General features: G+C 30.7%; 1 protein-coding gene across 2 annotated transcripts in view; it reads left to right on the top strand.

Annotated features, from left to right (window-relative positions):
• Positions 1-18,413, top strand: part of LOC109609226 (uncharacterized) — a 138,803-nt gene that overhangs the window by 59,846 nt on the left and 60,544 nt on the right. For both annotated transcript variants that reach the window (XM_049961992.1, XM_049961994.1), the window contains exons 3-4: positions 7,134-7,155; positions 17,708-17,848. In XM_049961992.1, coding sequence (XP_049817949.1) covers positions 17,755-17,848 — 94 coding nt within the window. In that variant the 5' untranslated portion in view covers positions 7,134-7,155; positions 17,708-17,754. The remainder of the gene's footprint in view (positions 1-7,133; positions 7,156-17,707; positions 17,849-18,413) is intronic.

The raw sequence follows: 18,413 nt of genomic DNA on the forward strand, positions 1-18,413 counted from the left end.
CTATTATACTAATACTATTATAAGATTTAATATTTATTTACAGCTATTTAGTATGTAGATTACTGGTCACACCACAAATATTTTTAACCACGTACGCAATTGCGTAATGGTTTCACAAATTTCAACTCAATGGCCAATGTTCTTCACAATTTTTAATTTCGTTACGTCCCGTCGAGCAGCTTCCAACGTAAAATTGCGAACTGTAACAGGCTTTTATGGCAGATCAAAAGAAACAAACTAACAAGTGATGACTCACGAGTTCAAGAAATTTAGCATAACGATAGGACAAGTTCTCGCCTGTTCGAGGATCATTCGTCTCAAGAGATATCGGAAGCAGTAAATCGAGTCATTCTTATTATTGTTATCTAATAGCTGAAGCGGAGAGGGATTCGCATATGTTATATGGAGCAGGAAGCGAACCAATAGTCTCGGTCGATTTCCTGTTCTGGAATAGATAGATCCGAGCGACACATGAGCGTGAGCGCAGTTTAAAATAAAATAAACGCTGAAAGGGAGAGACGAAAAAAATACTGAAAACTGATACGTGACGGCTAGCGGCATCAGCCTGAGAATTTACGTCATTATTTATTGCAGATAAACTAATTCGTAAGAAGTTCTCTCTATGCTGGCCGTGGTACTTTAATAATGTTCCTTCCTACTCAATTACAATTCGTTACATTGCCGTTGTGCACTAGAGCTTTGTTCTAGCAACGCCGTTCGACCATAAGGATAGATTTATCACAACGAGCGAATTAACAATTCTACTCTTTGCAAATATCTGAAGTTGTCAAAGATACTAATTATATTAAAGATATTGGCTATTATTTGAATCTAAACTTATGACATACAAGGAATTATTCAGTTGATGGGTGATAAGTGCTGCTACAACCCAGCAATACTGCTGAATTTAATATTATATTAAATTTGAATTAAACAAAAAAAAAGCATTAAAAATGACTTATAAATCTTCACAAAAATTATGATTTTTTATTTTTTTTTTTTATAAAAAAGAAGAATCTAGAATTTTGAAAAAGTTGTGGTAGAAACAATAAAGCATATTTCTGTAAGTACATTTAGTTAACAACAATTTGTGTCAAATTATGTTATTTTATTCTTTGTACACTTCAATCCTTTACATAATACCACGTAACCCTTGACCTTGTTTACGTCATAGCGCCTTCAAGTACTCAGCTGGCCCGGAACAATCTAATTACATATACACATCTGTTAACCATAGTTTATGCCAGCACGGGTCAATAGCATCACATTAGATCATATCACGCTAATTTTATGATATATTATCCTTTCTGTTTTATCCTTACCTCCAATCACATACAAATATTATTACAGTATCCCCGGTACTATATTTTAAAGTGATGGGTTATCTGCGTCACACATTAAAACGTTTCCTCCCTTTCGAGATTAAACGCAGTGAGGTGAGCATGTTGGCCGCTTTAACATTTCCCAGCCCATTAATTACAAAATTTAATTTTTGAATGGGCCTAATTTACTTGCCCACTGTACGTCAAACTGGGCGTCAACACTGAATAGTAGAATATTCATCACATACTCCGAACAGTCTTAAAGTGTTAATTAGCCTCGGAACTTTATTAATAACCCGTTCATTTCGCCGTTAGTGCCGACACTTCATATGGCACCTCGCCACATAAATTACCAATTTTCATGTTCCAACACTCCACGGGATAGCATTCGGACACTAGAAAAGTCAATAGGTGCAATTAGTGGTTGGAGTGGTGGCCCATTATGTGCACACAAAATGTCTTAAACGTTTCGGGAATTTGTTTGTGGTATTAATGGTACCGACCATTATATTTGTATTAGACACATGACAGGCCGATGTTTTGGAATAATTCGAAAATTATAGGGTTGCGTGGTGAGAGTCGAGGAATTTTAATTAAACCATTTGTTTTTTAAATTATTCCAGAACACACGCATCCAGCCATGAATCAGGTAAACTAAATAAAAATTATTGATAATAGTCAAACCTGTAAATCTACCGTCTAATATTAGTATTGAGGCTTATAACGTGAGTCTGAGCTATAACTCTATGATAATAGTTTGGAAATTATTATGATGTAATATACTACATTAATGACATGTGTGTGAACCTGCTAACTTTATTTTGTATGCAGATGACGCTTCTTTATTAAACATGAATCCAGATGTAAGTACTTGAATGGACGAAACTGAAAAAACATGTCATGGAGAAGTACTCATGCAATCGATTGACCAATCAAAAACACAACAAATGGTGTTTTCTTTAAAAAAAGATATCCAAAGAGTTAATCAAATTTTTGGGAGTCACACTGGATAACAAATTGTATTGGGACAAAAATATTGGACAGGTATGTGGGGGCTAAATAAAATTACATTTCTAGTAAGACATTTGAAAAAAATTAGTGAATTGGATGTGCTTTTTATTGTTTATTTTTCTTTGTTTCTATGACTCATTAATTACTTGTTGCTGACTTAGGAATATTGTTATGATTTAAAGAGAGTATTTTCCAGTTAGTGAAGGGGCATTTAATAATTTAATATATTTACCTGTACTTAAATTACATAAATGATAATTTTAAACAATATGTAACATAGTCTTAAGGAGAATATTGCAAAAGTCTCATTAAACTACTGTGGTCCTGTTTTTTAATAAGTTTACAATTCAAACAACAGGATTGTCAAGTCCTAAAATGAAATAATCTTCAATGTCTCCCAAACTAATCATTTGTAGACTAATGTACATTAAACCTTTTCTTTATATTCTAAACCGTACTACACCCACTTAAAGTTCACTAAAGAGCAATGAAAAATATATACTAATACTTTCAAAAGACATAATCTAAATCTCCGAAACTATTTATTTATAGATAGTTGGTCATTAGGCAATATTTTACCCTATTCTACATCCCCTTAAAATATCTGTAGCGATTGCTTTTACGTATGCTGCATGTAATTAATTATTGGAAATATTGCTGCCATACTTTCATTTGGAATTTTATAAATATTATAATATTCATTAACCATAGAACCCTTTGCTGTTGAATTTAATTTTATGGTATTTAGACATTGAGGACATTTCTGGGCATAATTAAAAGTTTGATCAACTGGTATTGCCCTTTCATTTCCACTAAAGTGCAGCTACATTCATTTGTATAATTAAATTCTATTGTTGACAACATTATTAATAAATCAATCAAAAACTATTAGTGCGTTTACATACTCTAAAAACAAGACTTAATGAAGTGGTGCTCACTAGCGAAACACCAAAAATACTGTTATTTTTATTAATTAATTTGATGGGTGTACTTATTTTTTGTGGAAAATGGAATTGATTATCGGAGCAATTTTGCTCAATTTTAACCTTAATTCAGATTCAGCTTTTAGTCGATTCCTGTATTTTGTCTTTATCATAACCATGAAAACTCACTCCCACATAAGGAAATTGCCATGAAAGGTACAAAACACTTCACCGCTTTACTTGAAAGCTTTGCATATTCTTCTTGTTTTTCCACTCAAAAATCAATTAAACATATCCTTTAAAAACCAGCTTGAAAAATTTGTTTTGCAGACATTTTCAGCAATGATTCTGATGTTGCTTAATGATCAAACCAACATTATTGCTTGCATTTGTGACTGTAAACAGGTTTCGAATCCAGTTTTCAGCATTACCAATATCGGAAGAATACATTTTCGATTCATCAAAGAGATGAAGAATACCTTCGGCATCCAATGATAAGATGTTGATGGCCAAAAATTCGTGCTGAAAAAAAAAATTCAGAGGTATTTGATGTAAAGCCAAAATTCAAGCTATTTGTAAAATGTAGGAGAGGAAAGAAAACTCTTTCATTCTGATATTTATTCACTCCAGTTGTTGTAGTAATATTAAGTGAAGTTATCCAATTTTATAATTTTTAAATGTTTGAGCGTTATCACCACATTATCTTTGAAACTCAATAAAAGTCTTATAAATGTAGTAATATTTTCCACATTTCTGAAATACAACCTTCGTTATTCGGCCATCCTGTACATATTTAAACCAGTTCCTAAGTTTAGAATCCAATTAGTGTTTTATAATATTCATTCAGTTCCTGCAAAATGCATAAATTAGTAATAAAACCATCTTCCGTGCATTAGTTATAACTGAATCAAAATGCATATTTCATTCGCGACAAATTCACCGAAAAGGTCACCCGCCTCGACTGGTAAGGTTACGGGATTATTCCATCGAAACGAACGCCTCATTTTTTATAATGACGGTGGTAACGAACAATAATAAAAAATAGCGTTGCATTATCCCATGTAGTAATCTTATTATGAGATCTCTGCGGCTTCACCGACAATATAAACGTCAAGGCTTTAACATTGTTTTTACAATAATGTGTAGGATCTTGCTCCGCAGCTACTTGCTCGTTTACCCTCATTAATTTTTATGAGTGTATCTACTTTGTACAGTGCTTATTAATTATCGTAATGCGCCTCGTCGAGAAACGGTTAAGGGATTTATACTGTTTTCTTAAGCGTTCTTTGATACACAAATTCAGTGTTTTTAATAAACGATTGAAAGACACTAAGCTGTTAGATTGGCATAAGTAGCTTCATGTCTAAGCACTACATCACATACAGTGCGACCCATTTAATTTAGAAAAAACCACCCAAACATTTTTCTTTTCTAACATCAGTTTCAAAAGAATAATTAATAATAAATTATTTACTGTTTGAAATGAGGTGACATAATCCGTCTTATTACACACATTCACTCTGTATATGTGAGTTATTTATAAGGCAAATTGATTTGTGTATCTCGTTTGAATACAACTTTGCGATTGACACCGTGATGGTATGTACCGTTAGGGAAACGTCGGTGCTCACCGTTCACGTCGATTTTCTCTTCAATGAAGTGTCCCGCAAAAATCGTACGTATGCAAAACTACGCGTTCCGGACCATGTTGCGCAACTAACATAAATTACAATTATAATAAACACGTTTAGTTGCACTTGTGCGCATGGTAATTTCGTTTTGCCCATCGCATAACTGAACGCGGACGTCTAACGCTGAATTACGATAATTGCGTGTTGGGAAAAGGAACAAATTTAGAACGTTTTGCACTTCATTTACATGGTGTGTCTGAAAACGTATCGCATAACTATTTATTTAAATTATTTTACATAAATTTGACCAATCTTGTATATGAAATAAATTATTTGTTCCTACTTCCTCCTGCCACAAAAAAATAATGTTCCCAAGGTTCCGGGAGAACAGTGAATTCCGGATCATAAGTACAATCCGGTGGAAATTTTCAAAGTACAAAGAAAAATTTTCAACTTTATTATTTTTATAATCCGATATAAATTGTGGTAGATAAATAAAAAAGTTTTTCTGTATTTCCAGAACTACAACTACTTTCAATAATCAACTTCCAAAAGTAGTCTTTCTGATAAACACTACTTGCTGGATTAGGTAAAAACTTCTGAACCAAATTAGTTAGGAAAAACTCAACTATTCAGTCTTTCTTTAAATTCATTCAAATTCATATATCGAAAATGGTAAAATGGTATTTGTTCTTACTCTCTTTTGGACATATCCTGATGATTTTTTATTTTCATCTTCTATTGTATTATTTTAGACTCTTGTTCGCTTAAGATTTTCTTTTTTACATTGCCTGAAAAAAGTATATATATAATTTTGTATCTGGTATCAAATCTGATCAATATATTTATTATTCCAGCAATGAGAATTTCTTTCATAGATCCAGTGTCATGTAGCTATTAATGGAAATACATAGAATATACCCGTTTTGTTCATCTTCATAATTTTATGATTCAAGTATTTTTCGTAAATTATGAATTTTCTATTTTTAATAGAAAGAAAAGTTGGATGTGTTTATAAATATAAAGAATATATAAATATAGGGTATTCAGCCTATTTGTTGGCAGTTCCTAAGATTATCCTGCAGCCACAGGCAGGCTGAAGGTGTACTTTAATTTATAATAAGAAAGGAAGTTTCTGAGTACGGTACTATTCCTCATGTCGTCTCCATTTGTTTGATAAAATAAAACGTTAAAACATCCAGAATAGAGAGTTTTGAATAAGAAGAGCAAATTGTAAGAGTCAACCCGACTTCCCTAAGCAGGGAATAATACTGTTATCACCTATATAGAGGGTGATTCATCGAACTGATTCATTGGAGATATATAAAGAGGCAACAATATGAAATTTTAATTCAACCTAAAGCGAAATCTTTCTTTTCTTAATTTTGTTTTTAAGATATTTAAATTTTCCAAAAAATTTTGACTACGTCTTAACATAAAAATAAAAATATATCTCAAAAACAAATGAATATAGGAAATTGATCCAGAATTTTAAGTAGATCTAATATTTATTGTATTTCATTCGAAAAAGTTAGATATCTAGTTTAGTTCTCTATGAACCTCTAATGAAACAGCTGGGTCAACCACTTTATTTATTATTTTTGCAATCTTAAGAACCTTCCTTAGAGGTTACCTAACCAATTTTAAGATTTTAAACTTCAATTAATACAATAAAATATGGCATCAACCTATTTCGATAGTCATTTGAAATACCTCAATAAAATACACTAATTAATTTCTTCATTCTTATCAATCATTATTATTAACTTGAATATTTGAAGCCTCCATTGCGTCAATCACAGATTCCCACACATCAATCGGTTAAAGTAGTGAATAATAACGGCTTAACCTTGTTGTGTCTTTGTGAATTGATAATCATACAATGCATCAAACGATGCGCCACTGTATTTATTTATTTATTCATTGGACTGCATAAACATTGCGTAGTGCGTGGGCTGCGACCAGATTTTATTCGGAATGTTGCAGGTATTTTAGACACCCATTCGATCATCAATTTATATCGATATTCTTGTTTCAAGCCAAACATCTGGATAAAGATTCGCCTCATAGTTCATCTAGGATTCTGCAATATTTTAAAAACAATATTATTTTCTCATCTGTCTAATTATAGTCTTGCTAATTACATAGCTGGATAGTTGTAACTGCGTCGAAAGTTGCAAAATTTGTGATTTGATGTAATTTATAAGCTGTGATTAAATAAAATTAATGACATTCTTTTGTTACAGGAAAATTGTTAATCGGGCTTATGTAAGTAACAAATATTATTAAAATAATATTCTAAATAATGCTCATTAATTTTTAACAACCATTTAAATCCGTTTGTACATACATAATTTATTTTTAATTCTATTTTTTGTAAATAGATCATTATAATTTTAATTATTATAATTATAATTAGTGGTCCTATATATTATCAGCAATTATATTTTGGAGTGTCGATAATAATATATGAAATTAGTACTTTATTTTTATACTTTTATAAAACAAGGAAGCAGTCTATGAGGTGTCAAAATTGTTTTATCCTTTTCTTTATAATTTTCGGTACTTGTGTCTTATAAATTATAACATTTGTTTAGAATGGCCTCGGTAATCTTAGTAATTTTGTTAAAATACTACATTAATGTCAAGACAACTTGTCTCCATATTCTTGAATCCTAAATTCAGACTGCCGATATTAAAAATGTTGTATTATGGTAAGGTATTATTTATTTTGTAAGATTCATAAGAGGATTTAATTTAAATGTTGTCCACTCAGTATATAAAATATATTTCAATATTGCATCTTTTTTTTTCACACATATTAGAAACGACGGAAATATTAGACACAAATTAGTACATTCAAATACTATTATTAAGGTTTACAAACGTGAAATAATAATTAATATGAAAAAATGGAACATTGCTAATATCGTTAAAAACTTAAGATGTTCTCGAAAAATATTTTACTTTGTTATTAACAAATATGAAACAAGACACTTTTGAAAATACAGTAAGAAAACGCCCTAACAAGAAAAAAGTCCTTTTTTGACAAAGTGAAGCATATTTGTCTAGTAAGCAAAATCCTTTTTTGCTTATTAGAGAAGTATTTGGAAGTATTTGGAAGTGATGAAACCAAGTTCAATAGAATAGGATCAGATAGTAAACAATACGATCGTCGTCCTCCAATTCAAAGTTTGGTCTCTACACCATTACAGAAAGTTTTTAGTAAAATGAACTCATGTATCGAGATATAATGAAGAATGTAATGATAAATCAATTTTAGATTGTGAGCGGTTATATCGAAAATTACCCAAATTTTCTTATAATATGTTTATTATTTATGATAATTAATAAATACAAAATTTTTAAATGTGTACATAACGAATTTAATTTAAGCAAACATTATTTTGATTTAGGTACGAAATGAAATAATTGCAGAAAGAATACAGTATAATATAAATATTTTAAGTAAAATATAAAATATTTTGAATGTATTCAATTAGACGTGAGCATTTTCTAATGAACACTAAATAATGATGTGTGCTATTTCTCTGGCCACCATTGTAAATATTAAATTATTATAGTATAAATAATGTAAAACAAAATATAATTGCAAAAATTATTTTTTGAATTATATATAATACATAATAAATAAAAAAATAATTACATAATGACACATGTAAAAAAAATAAAAAGTAAGTAATACAAAATGTATACAATTCACATATTAACATATTTCATAGAAATATAAAAAAAACTTTAACTTCAGCTTCTACAACAGCTATAGATATTATTTATAACTTTATAGGACTTTTTTACTCACAAAATTATAGACTTTCCAAGTAATAATTTTCCAATTTTACGATATTTTTCTGGCACTGAAGGATTGGACTGGATTTCATAATGCAAAATTTATTATTTTCTGGTATCAAAACAAACCACCACTGTATATGAAGTATAAACAAATATTGGTTTTCATGAGACTTTTAACATTAAAACATTCTTTGACTGTTCATAATTCACAAATGTGCATTTATTGGTTTGGTGTCGATTTTTCAAATTCTTAATGTTCTCCGTCCCTTGGCTTCACATTTAGTAAAATATTTCTTTCAAACGTCGAATTCTGTTTTGGTGAAAATAATTTTATTAGTTTGTCAAGAAAATTAAATACTACTTCTTGCATCGCCAAGATGTAACAATTTACACTTTTGATTGGATGGCTGCACTGCTTCTAGTGTAAGCTTCAGATAAATATATGTTTGTATACCTATTATAATAACTTTAATAATAAACAATAACTGAACACTCTTATATGAAATATATTTAAAATACAAATTTTTAACCTAATTAATAAAATTCACTTACTCCACTCCGTGTAAAGTGTGTTTCTGTACAAAATTTAATTTTAAGCATTATTATGTTCCCACAAGAAAAAAATCTAAGTGAAAAGTAAAAGTCTAATAAGGAATTATTCATCTAATTTAAGCGTTCTAATTGGCCAAGTGATTACCAGAAGTACTTACCTTCTTTTATTCTATACTAATAATAATTTAAAACTTTCATCTACTTTTTTGGCATATTAATTAATTCTATTTTAAGTTGTATTGAATAATTTCAAAACACAACGAAAGACTTAATTAAAACTGGCTCCTCGTAATTATTATAGACCGTAACTATAGTTAAGTTCCATTTTACTCTTACTTCCACGGTGGTAATAACGTCCTAATCGTATCCACTATTATTGAATAAAATATTGAATCTATTAGGCAATAAAAAGCACCTTATCCATTGTACTCCTCTGACCACATTGAAAAAACTATTCGACTAATAAAGAGCACCATATTGGACTAATGAATATGCATTATACGGATATTATAATTTCAACAAACATGCATGACGTTGCAGTTGTGTTGTTCTTTTTCAATCTACTATCTACGTAATGATCGTTAGAGAAATGTGCCAGCAGCGTTAGCTAAGTGCCGGACAACATTTTTTTCCTTGCAAGGGAATACTTGCCCGTATGCACTAATCTCAAAATTACTATTTTTTTTAGGTGCCTCGATGACATTGAAATTTCTGTTAACTGAACATGAGGTGACAGATTTCTAAGAAATATATAATGGTGAAATGCGGGTAAAAATAATAATTATTGTTGTTGGGATGCAGCAAAAAGATACCCTTGCTAGTTGTACAAAACGCTATGACTATATATGTAATACTGAGACACAGTTCAATAAATTAGCAAAGGGATCGACCTTTAACTTTCTTGTCACTGTGTCCTATAAAGAGTACCCTTCAGGATGCAACTATAAAAATACTCAATTGGCATTCTGGTTATGATAAGTAACATCAATATTATATGAAGAACAGATCAAAAAAGCGAGAAAACATGTAAAATTACTGTGCTCTGTCATTAAGTTCCAGATAAATGAGATACCACGTCCTTCATTACAATCACTGTTGAAACAATATAAGCAAGAACTCGCGAGTGATAATGAACCGGATTGAAATGATCTCTAATAATGCAAAAATGGTCGTGTATTGTTTGGCCCAAACATAAACAATTAGTAAGGTACAACATATTTATTGTGTCGTTATCTTAACCTTGAGGATCATAACCTGCTTTTAAAATGAAGTAAAAATGTCTTGAGAAAAGCCAGACAAAAAAAAAAGTCGTTTAATGCTTAATGAATTCAAGAAAGGACAGATCATGTGGTTTTTGCACAGCGGACAAGATACCTAATTGTTGTTTTAACCTGATGAAACCATTGTTTAAATTTATAAAAATGTTGAAGGTACAATAATCGAGCTTTTGATGTCTCGATGCTTCCTTGTCGGGTATTTCAAACAACAATGTTGACTGTGAATTTGTCGAATTGTAAATTCGGTTCACCGTGTATATTTACAAAATTGCATTCTAAAGGTGCAGTTATTTATGTCTGAAAGCAGAACAATTTTTTCATAAAACATAATTATAAAATATAAATTGTAGCGAACCGGTATCCATGGTAGCCGCATTATTGAACAGCGATAATTTTAATTAATATTGAAAATAAACAATAAAACGAAGATCTAATAATAACCTCGGACATAATTACCTACAGTAAATTCACCAAAGAAGGTTGTTGTAATTCTTCTACGAAGAAAATTACACACAAGAAAAAAATACAAGTTGAGATTGCACACATTGTGAATACCTACAATTAATATCGCACTTTTGTTTTTTATAGAAAAGTTCAGAGGTAATTGCATTGAAGATGAATGTTTTTGGTACAATCACACCAGCTCATTATTTAAAATAATAACATTGAATGTGGGTCACCTTAAGTATCGTGTATTTATATTTCTATTCTGTCTGGTTTGAGGAAGACGGAAAAGGTTATCGACACAGACGCGGAAACGGCGGGTCAGATTGTGCAATTATTGTCGGGACATTAAAATTAGGGTAAGGGAGTGCCGACGATAAGGACTTGCTAATAAGAAATCCTTGTGAAGGCCATCAGGTGGATTTTTATCACGTACTGCCTTGTCCGGCCGTGTGAGATTTTTTCTGTCCTGGGTCGTTTTATTCTTATTCGTTGGTCCGATTATGTGCCGGAGTCACTTTGCATTGCGGCATTGGCGCTGCATACAGGGGCACCGGTACCGCAACGTTGAGGTATGCTACATGCCCCAGGTGAATTTTTTTTGGACGCCCCTAGGTAGTCCCGTAATTATGAGGTTGGACACACACGTGATAATGGTGAAAATAAAGGATATTCGACAAAGGACCTGTATTATCAGTTATATAAGTCATGATGTGTGATGCAGAGCTTTGGAAAGCTAATGATTTTATTAGTAAACGAGCAGTAATAATGATTTTTTGTGAATATCAAGATCAACAACAAGTGAGGTCTTAAAAAGTCACTCAAACTATTATAAGCTCGGCTAACAATTCAGGAACTGTTTCATGTAGGAATCACATTTTTTAATAATAAATACTTTTTTTCTCTTTTTTTTTTTGTTTATCTAAGAAAATCAATTATAACTCTGTAACCACTAATGCAATTTTAGCTAAAAAATAGTATTGTATAGAGAATAAAAACACACTTTTCATTAAAATAAAGTGAGTAGTGCCTCCATATGGTACTGGAAAACTTTATAGCAAAATATAGTTAGATCTACAACATTCTATATGTTTTTTTCAAGTTTATTCTAACCCGTTAACTTTGTAACAATTCTCCTGATTTTATCTAGCAAAATAGCATTGCATAGAAAATAAAAATACTTTTCAAATGAGAAATAACATTTCAAATTAGAAAAAAATAGTTGATTTTGCTCATACGGTATTAGACAATTTGGCACTTGTCAACTTTGTAGCAATATTTAATTAGATTTAACAAAATTTTACATGGTTTTTATTCGAGACCAAAAATTTGTCCCATTCAAAAATTATCGAGGAGGTTGGAACTTTTTACAAGCTCAGTGTATTTTGTTCGATATAACGTGCAGTTTCTAAATTTACACTCAGATATAAACTATAGAATATAAAATTAGACAGATTAAATTTCCTGCACTCTTTACATGTAACTAACTTCTGAATATTTTGTATTTATAAGTCAGATGCAAAAAAAAATTTGCCGACTAGTTTAATTTTTTTTAAACGTTCGGGCTTCATGGCCATTCCTTAAAAAATAAACTGTGGATATTTAAATAAATTAATATGTTATACATAATAATTATTCTTTATATCAAAAATAGACAGTACGCAATAGTTCCAAAATTAATCTATTTTTTGTGCCAACGAGATTCACAAGATTAATTTTGTCTAATAAATTATGTTCACTAATAATATCAATAATTAATTAAATTAATTCTGATATTTTATTATTACAATAATTTCCATAATTTAGAGAGGTTTATTTAATTAAGACGTATATTTTTAGAAATGATCATTTTTACAATCTGTAAGAATTTTAAAATAAACAAATATTTCCTTTTTTATTGTTATTTTAATAAAGAAAACATAATATTAATTTTAATCAGAACATATCTTTTGGACGTTTTGTGTTTCTAGGTCAGATACCAGAAAAAGGTATTCTGTCAAGTATTCAGAGTTCAGTTATATTATATTAGGCAGATTTAACGCAATAATTCAACAATTAATCAGATGCAGAAAAAATTATTCTGCCAAGTATTCAGAGTTCAATTTTTTTAAAGATCTCAGTTTAATGAACATACTCTGAAAAATAAACTTCGGATATTTAAATAAATTAAATTTTATACAGTGTCACCCATTTAAGATAACGATATATTTCTTTAGAAATGGTCATTTTTACATTATGTAAGAATTTTAACATAAACGAATATTTTCTTTTTTGTTATTATTTTAATAAAGAATATATAATATGGTTGATCAGAATAGGAATTATCAATTTTTAATTTATTTTTCTTTTTGTTAAAATAATAACATATAACATTCATTTTAGTCAGAACGTAAACAAGAAGGTAATGTTTAACAACGAGCAAGGATATTTTTAAAAAATCCCATTCATCGTTCGAGATCGTATTGATACAGGGGTGGGTGGTTTTTTCTCGACAGGAACAATGCCGAACTTTTTCCAATATATATTTTTTAACCACGATAACTGGACGAATGGTAATCGGGTCAGCCTACTCTCATCTCTCACAAGGTACCTCGATAATAGCATAATGGATAATTGTCGCTATTTTTTCCATCGTTCGTCCATTGTGATCCGTGACAGATGCCAATCTTAGTGCAGCGTTCCCGTCTTGTCCCGTCGGGATTTTTTTTTCAGAGAATCGCAGAGCAAATTCCACACAGATCGATGGACTGGTCCGATTGTTAATACGGTGTTGCGATGTTTAATCCTTGAATTTGTGGCTTGGCCATTGTTGTCCTTAAAACACTACCCAACCCCGTGTAATTTCCATCAACCGCATTGAATTTGATCTTGTTATAAACAAGTGTATTCCATTTGAATTTGTGGAATTATCGCAAGGACGCCGAACTTTCACCTGGTTGTTAAATATTGGAATGCAGTACGAATCGAACGCCCTTGTTTAAGTCACGTGTGTCAAGAAAACCTGTTGAACATATTAGAAGTATTAGAGATGTTGGCATGTACAACAATAATTAAAGCTGTAAATTCAAAGGAAAAGGAATGGATTATATGTATTTGAATTAAATAGAGTAATGTCTGGTTCTTATAATTTAATTAATAATAAAAACTTTATTTAGCAAAAAGCTATAAAAGTACCATATACAACGTGTCTCAGAAGGTATTAATTTCATCTGAAGATCGCTAATGCCAAACAAGTTGACAAAAATATTTAATAAATGTTTTATAATAACCAAGACATAAAAATACAAATACTCGTGTTGTAACTGGTGACTTTGGTAATAATTTTAAATGTGTGAACTTACGGTTTTATGAAATGACAGGTGTAATCAGAATACTACAGAAACATTTTGTCGATACACACAATGAGATTTGTGTTAAATGTTAAATTATAAGAACAGCAAGGAGAACAATAAGGTTAAGATACAACTGCATTTTACAAGTAGGGTATGAAAAGCAACTACGAGTACAAAAAGCAACTGGAAGTTATGTAGTAAATCTTAGCTTAATCAAGAAAATCAAGTCTATACGTCAAAATATTCATCCAAAATTGCTTCGTCCCCCTAAAAACATTGGAACCCTCCATTTCCTACTGAAATAATCTATCAGGATTTTGACTACATCTGCGTATGACTTATCAATGGGTTTTTATTGGAAGCATACACGTCTACACTTATACGTGGCCGTCCCAATAATATTACTTATATATTCTGAATCTAAACCCTTTAATAAATCTGGTTTGCATTGAATAAGTTCGGTTTGGTTCGTTTGTTGTTTGTCTTGGCGATGAAATTTTTTAAACATATATTGTTGATTTGTTGATTCATTTTTCTGTTGCCTTGTATTATTATACTTTTCCTCCATTCATTTAAATTAGGTGCTAATTTGTAACTTCTATGAATTAATAAGGCTTCCAAATTGAAAGGCCTTAATGGTGTTGTGGTACGTTATATATAATATTATACAAATCAATAAAATCAAGCTAAGTGACAGGACTACTTGCTCCAACAATCAGCTACTTACTTAATGTCACTCTGTGGGTTCCGTTCCCTGTCCGTCTTCTTTTAAAGTCCAGTTATAAGTAAAAAAGTACAGAGGTATTTCCATCTTAAATATATCACTCAATGATATAAAAATAGATCAAATAAAAACAATGGTCCAACTTTAACAAAATTTAATGTGTAGACTCTTCCATATGATACAAAAGTTTATTTGTCGAATAGTTTTTTGGTGCTACATTTTTTTTGTACAATTTTTGGTTGTGTTAAATTTGTAAAACGTAAATTCAGTTCAGTTGTTCAGTTTTCATTTCACTTTTGTTGTTGTAGAAGTATCTTTTCTCAATTCAAATTCTTGTGAAGATATGCAAATTATAGTCACCTAAGTGAATTTGATACAGGATGAATTACTAGCTGGAGCCTTTCGTCTCCACTTTGTGTTTCTTTACACAATGCAACACATTACACATCGTGATCAAAAATTGGAGTTTTAGTGATGAACAGGTGGAATAATGGCTTGGGATGCCATTGCGTTTGGGGAGACAACTATATATGCAGGAAATTGTGGAACTCCATACTTTATGATTCTTCAAAATCCAGTTTTTCAACAAGATTCCCAACTTCATATTGCGAGAGGAGCATTTTCAAGTATGTCACGGCCAGTAGAATCTCCTGACTTCTCATCAATTGAACACGTATAGAACATCATAGGCAGGAAATTTCAAAAGTCTGTCTTCCTTCCCCAGATTTTGACGGAATGAGGTGCCTCAGCACGAAATTGATTACTTCCTTTATTGCCAAAACGAATCAATGGATATCTGGATCACTGAGAACATTCAACTAATACTAATTGCTACTTCAAATTAGTTAAAATACAAGAGAGGTTAAAGTGTCTGCTAAGGGAATTCCCTTTTTCAATATCTATATTTCCGCCTTTCAAATCGGTCGACCGGTTTGGTAGTGCCTTTGTTAATAAATATAAAATTTTTATGATAAATGCCATAGAAAAGTTAAGTCTTCCTGTAGGAAATATTTTTGGAGTGTTAAAAAAACCTGATTCCATGACAGAATGAGTTACAACCCTAATTTCTGAGTCATTCATCAAATGAATTCAAATTTTAAGCAAGAAGAAGTAGTGCCACCCGAACCGAAATAACTATTTGTATATTATTAGAAAATTGTCAAAAACGTGTTGAATATAAATAATGTTATTTAAAAGGTTTTGCAATTATCCAATATGCAAATATAGAATGGAAATATCGCTTGCCGGCTCTACGTAATATTCTGAAACTTGTTGAGCTGTGCATGTAATTAAGTAAAATGGGATCAGTGACAACATTTTATTCTAAAATCTGTCTCTTGAATCGTTGTATCACTTTCGTTTTTGGCATCGGCCTGTTGCAAGCCAAGAGAGTGTATCGACCCAGATATTACATAACAATCGACAGGTATCTCGCCCGTTGAGGTCATTCGAGATTTTGTATTGTGTGTGGCGAGTGATTCACTTTTTCTTTGTCCGCATCGGCACCATTCGAGGCCCCATGCGAAATTATCGTAAGCAAACAGATACAAATCTTGTGTTTACACGGGATGGTTGTCCTGCGTTGTTTGCACAATACATACAATATTGATTTCTAACTACTAAGAAAACATTCTAAGGAAGTTATATCACAAGGATTCTCTTGGTTTCCTAGTTTACTATGTTTGTAATGTTAAAATTCAAAATGATAAAGACACTTTTTCATTTAAGGAGAAAACGGACATTTCATGTTACATAATTAAATATATCGATTGTTAGAAGGCATAAACAATTTCTAACTTAACTGTGTTAATTAATGTTGCAGCAAAAAAAAAATGTTGGTTGGTTTTTATTCTAATAGAGATTTTAAATAAATTAATGCTTTGTGTTTTGTTTCAAAAAATACCCTTAAACTTGAAATAGAAAATTGAATAAAATAATTATATGCACTTATATTAACCTTTTATATTATACGAAATTTGATCAATATTGTCGACATGTAAATCTAATTAGGACATCTATTATAATATTTAATATTGTTATGAGTTCATTGATTTTTTTCCGTTTTGTCATTTAGGAAAACCGCTAATGTCTGATTTAATTTATATAATATGCAATTTATTTTTATTGTTGTAGCACCGTATTATTTTTTAACCCAGAAACCGTTCACTAAATTTAACCTTGCACAATTCGACTGTTATATTACAAATTACGAAACAGCAGTTCATACAAGTGGTATGATTTGAGATAATTTAATAATTGTTTATTGACATACATTAATTAAATATCGTAAGGACCAATTTCAACGTCGACACAGGACAGATATATTACTATCTAAAATTTAAATTGCCTTAAATAGAAAAAAGAAATATAAATATTAATTGAGCAAGTGATCTTTAATATTTGGCCACGTGTTAACCTTAGCTTTAATTGACTATCACTCTTAACCAGATCCGTATTAAGGGGCTGCGCACATCCAAAGCTAATGCATATCTCATTTTGACCTGATACTTCATATTTAAATTTTCAAATCAAATTGAATGTGTGTAATCCTTCGATACCGACATTATCGCAGGCGGACGGAAACCGAATCATTATCATCATTCATAATCATTTCATCCAAAAAAAAAAGTCATCTATTGGAGGTGGAAGTTTAGCAAATGATCGCACGGGTGTTCCAGGATGAGATGAGATAGTCCAGGTGGTGTGACAAGAAAGGAGACCGAGGATGCCTGACGTGACCCGCTCAGACTCCCAACGATCCGACGTTTCGAACAGGCCTCGCGTATCCTTCAACAGAGACGTGCACGTCAAACGGATCGGTACGATAAAAATGTCTGATCTCACGACTAAAACATACTAAAATCTATGTACTCACCAATTTGTACAGAAAGAGTTGATTTTATTTTTTATAAAAAAACAATTATATTTAAAGTAATGTGCAAGTAATAACAAAATTAATTAATTTTCAATTAAAAACTTCTAATTGCCTTCCTCCTTTACTAATTGTCTAAGTATAGAATTATGTATAACCAATGTATTAAAATTATTCTTAACTTACAGTTTTTCCAAATTGTTTACCACAGCAACAAAATGGAAGAGACAAACTTCACTTCAATTTTAAGATTTACCATCATCTTCTGTTTCTAAAATAAACTTCATCAGATAAACGAAGAATTTTTGATACAATACAATCATTGTATATTTATTTGTAGAATATCAATCCAGTAAAATAGAATAATGGTATGAATCATCTAAATATTCTAGAAAATTAAAATTCATTTCACTTTCCTTATTTATTGATTCGTAAAGCGTGTACAATTTCATTGGCTACATTTGTTGATTTCCCTATTTAATGTTACCCGAGTAGAATTTTCTACAGATCAA

The sequence above is a fragment of the Aethina tumida genome, chromosome 1 (genome assembly GCF_024364675.1).
Source record: "Aethina tumida isolate Nest 87 chromosome 1, icAetTumi1.1, whole genome shotgun sequence".
NCBI classification, from domain to species: Eukaryota; Metazoa; Arthropoda; class Insecta; order Coleoptera; family Nitidulidae; genus Aethina; species Aethina tumida.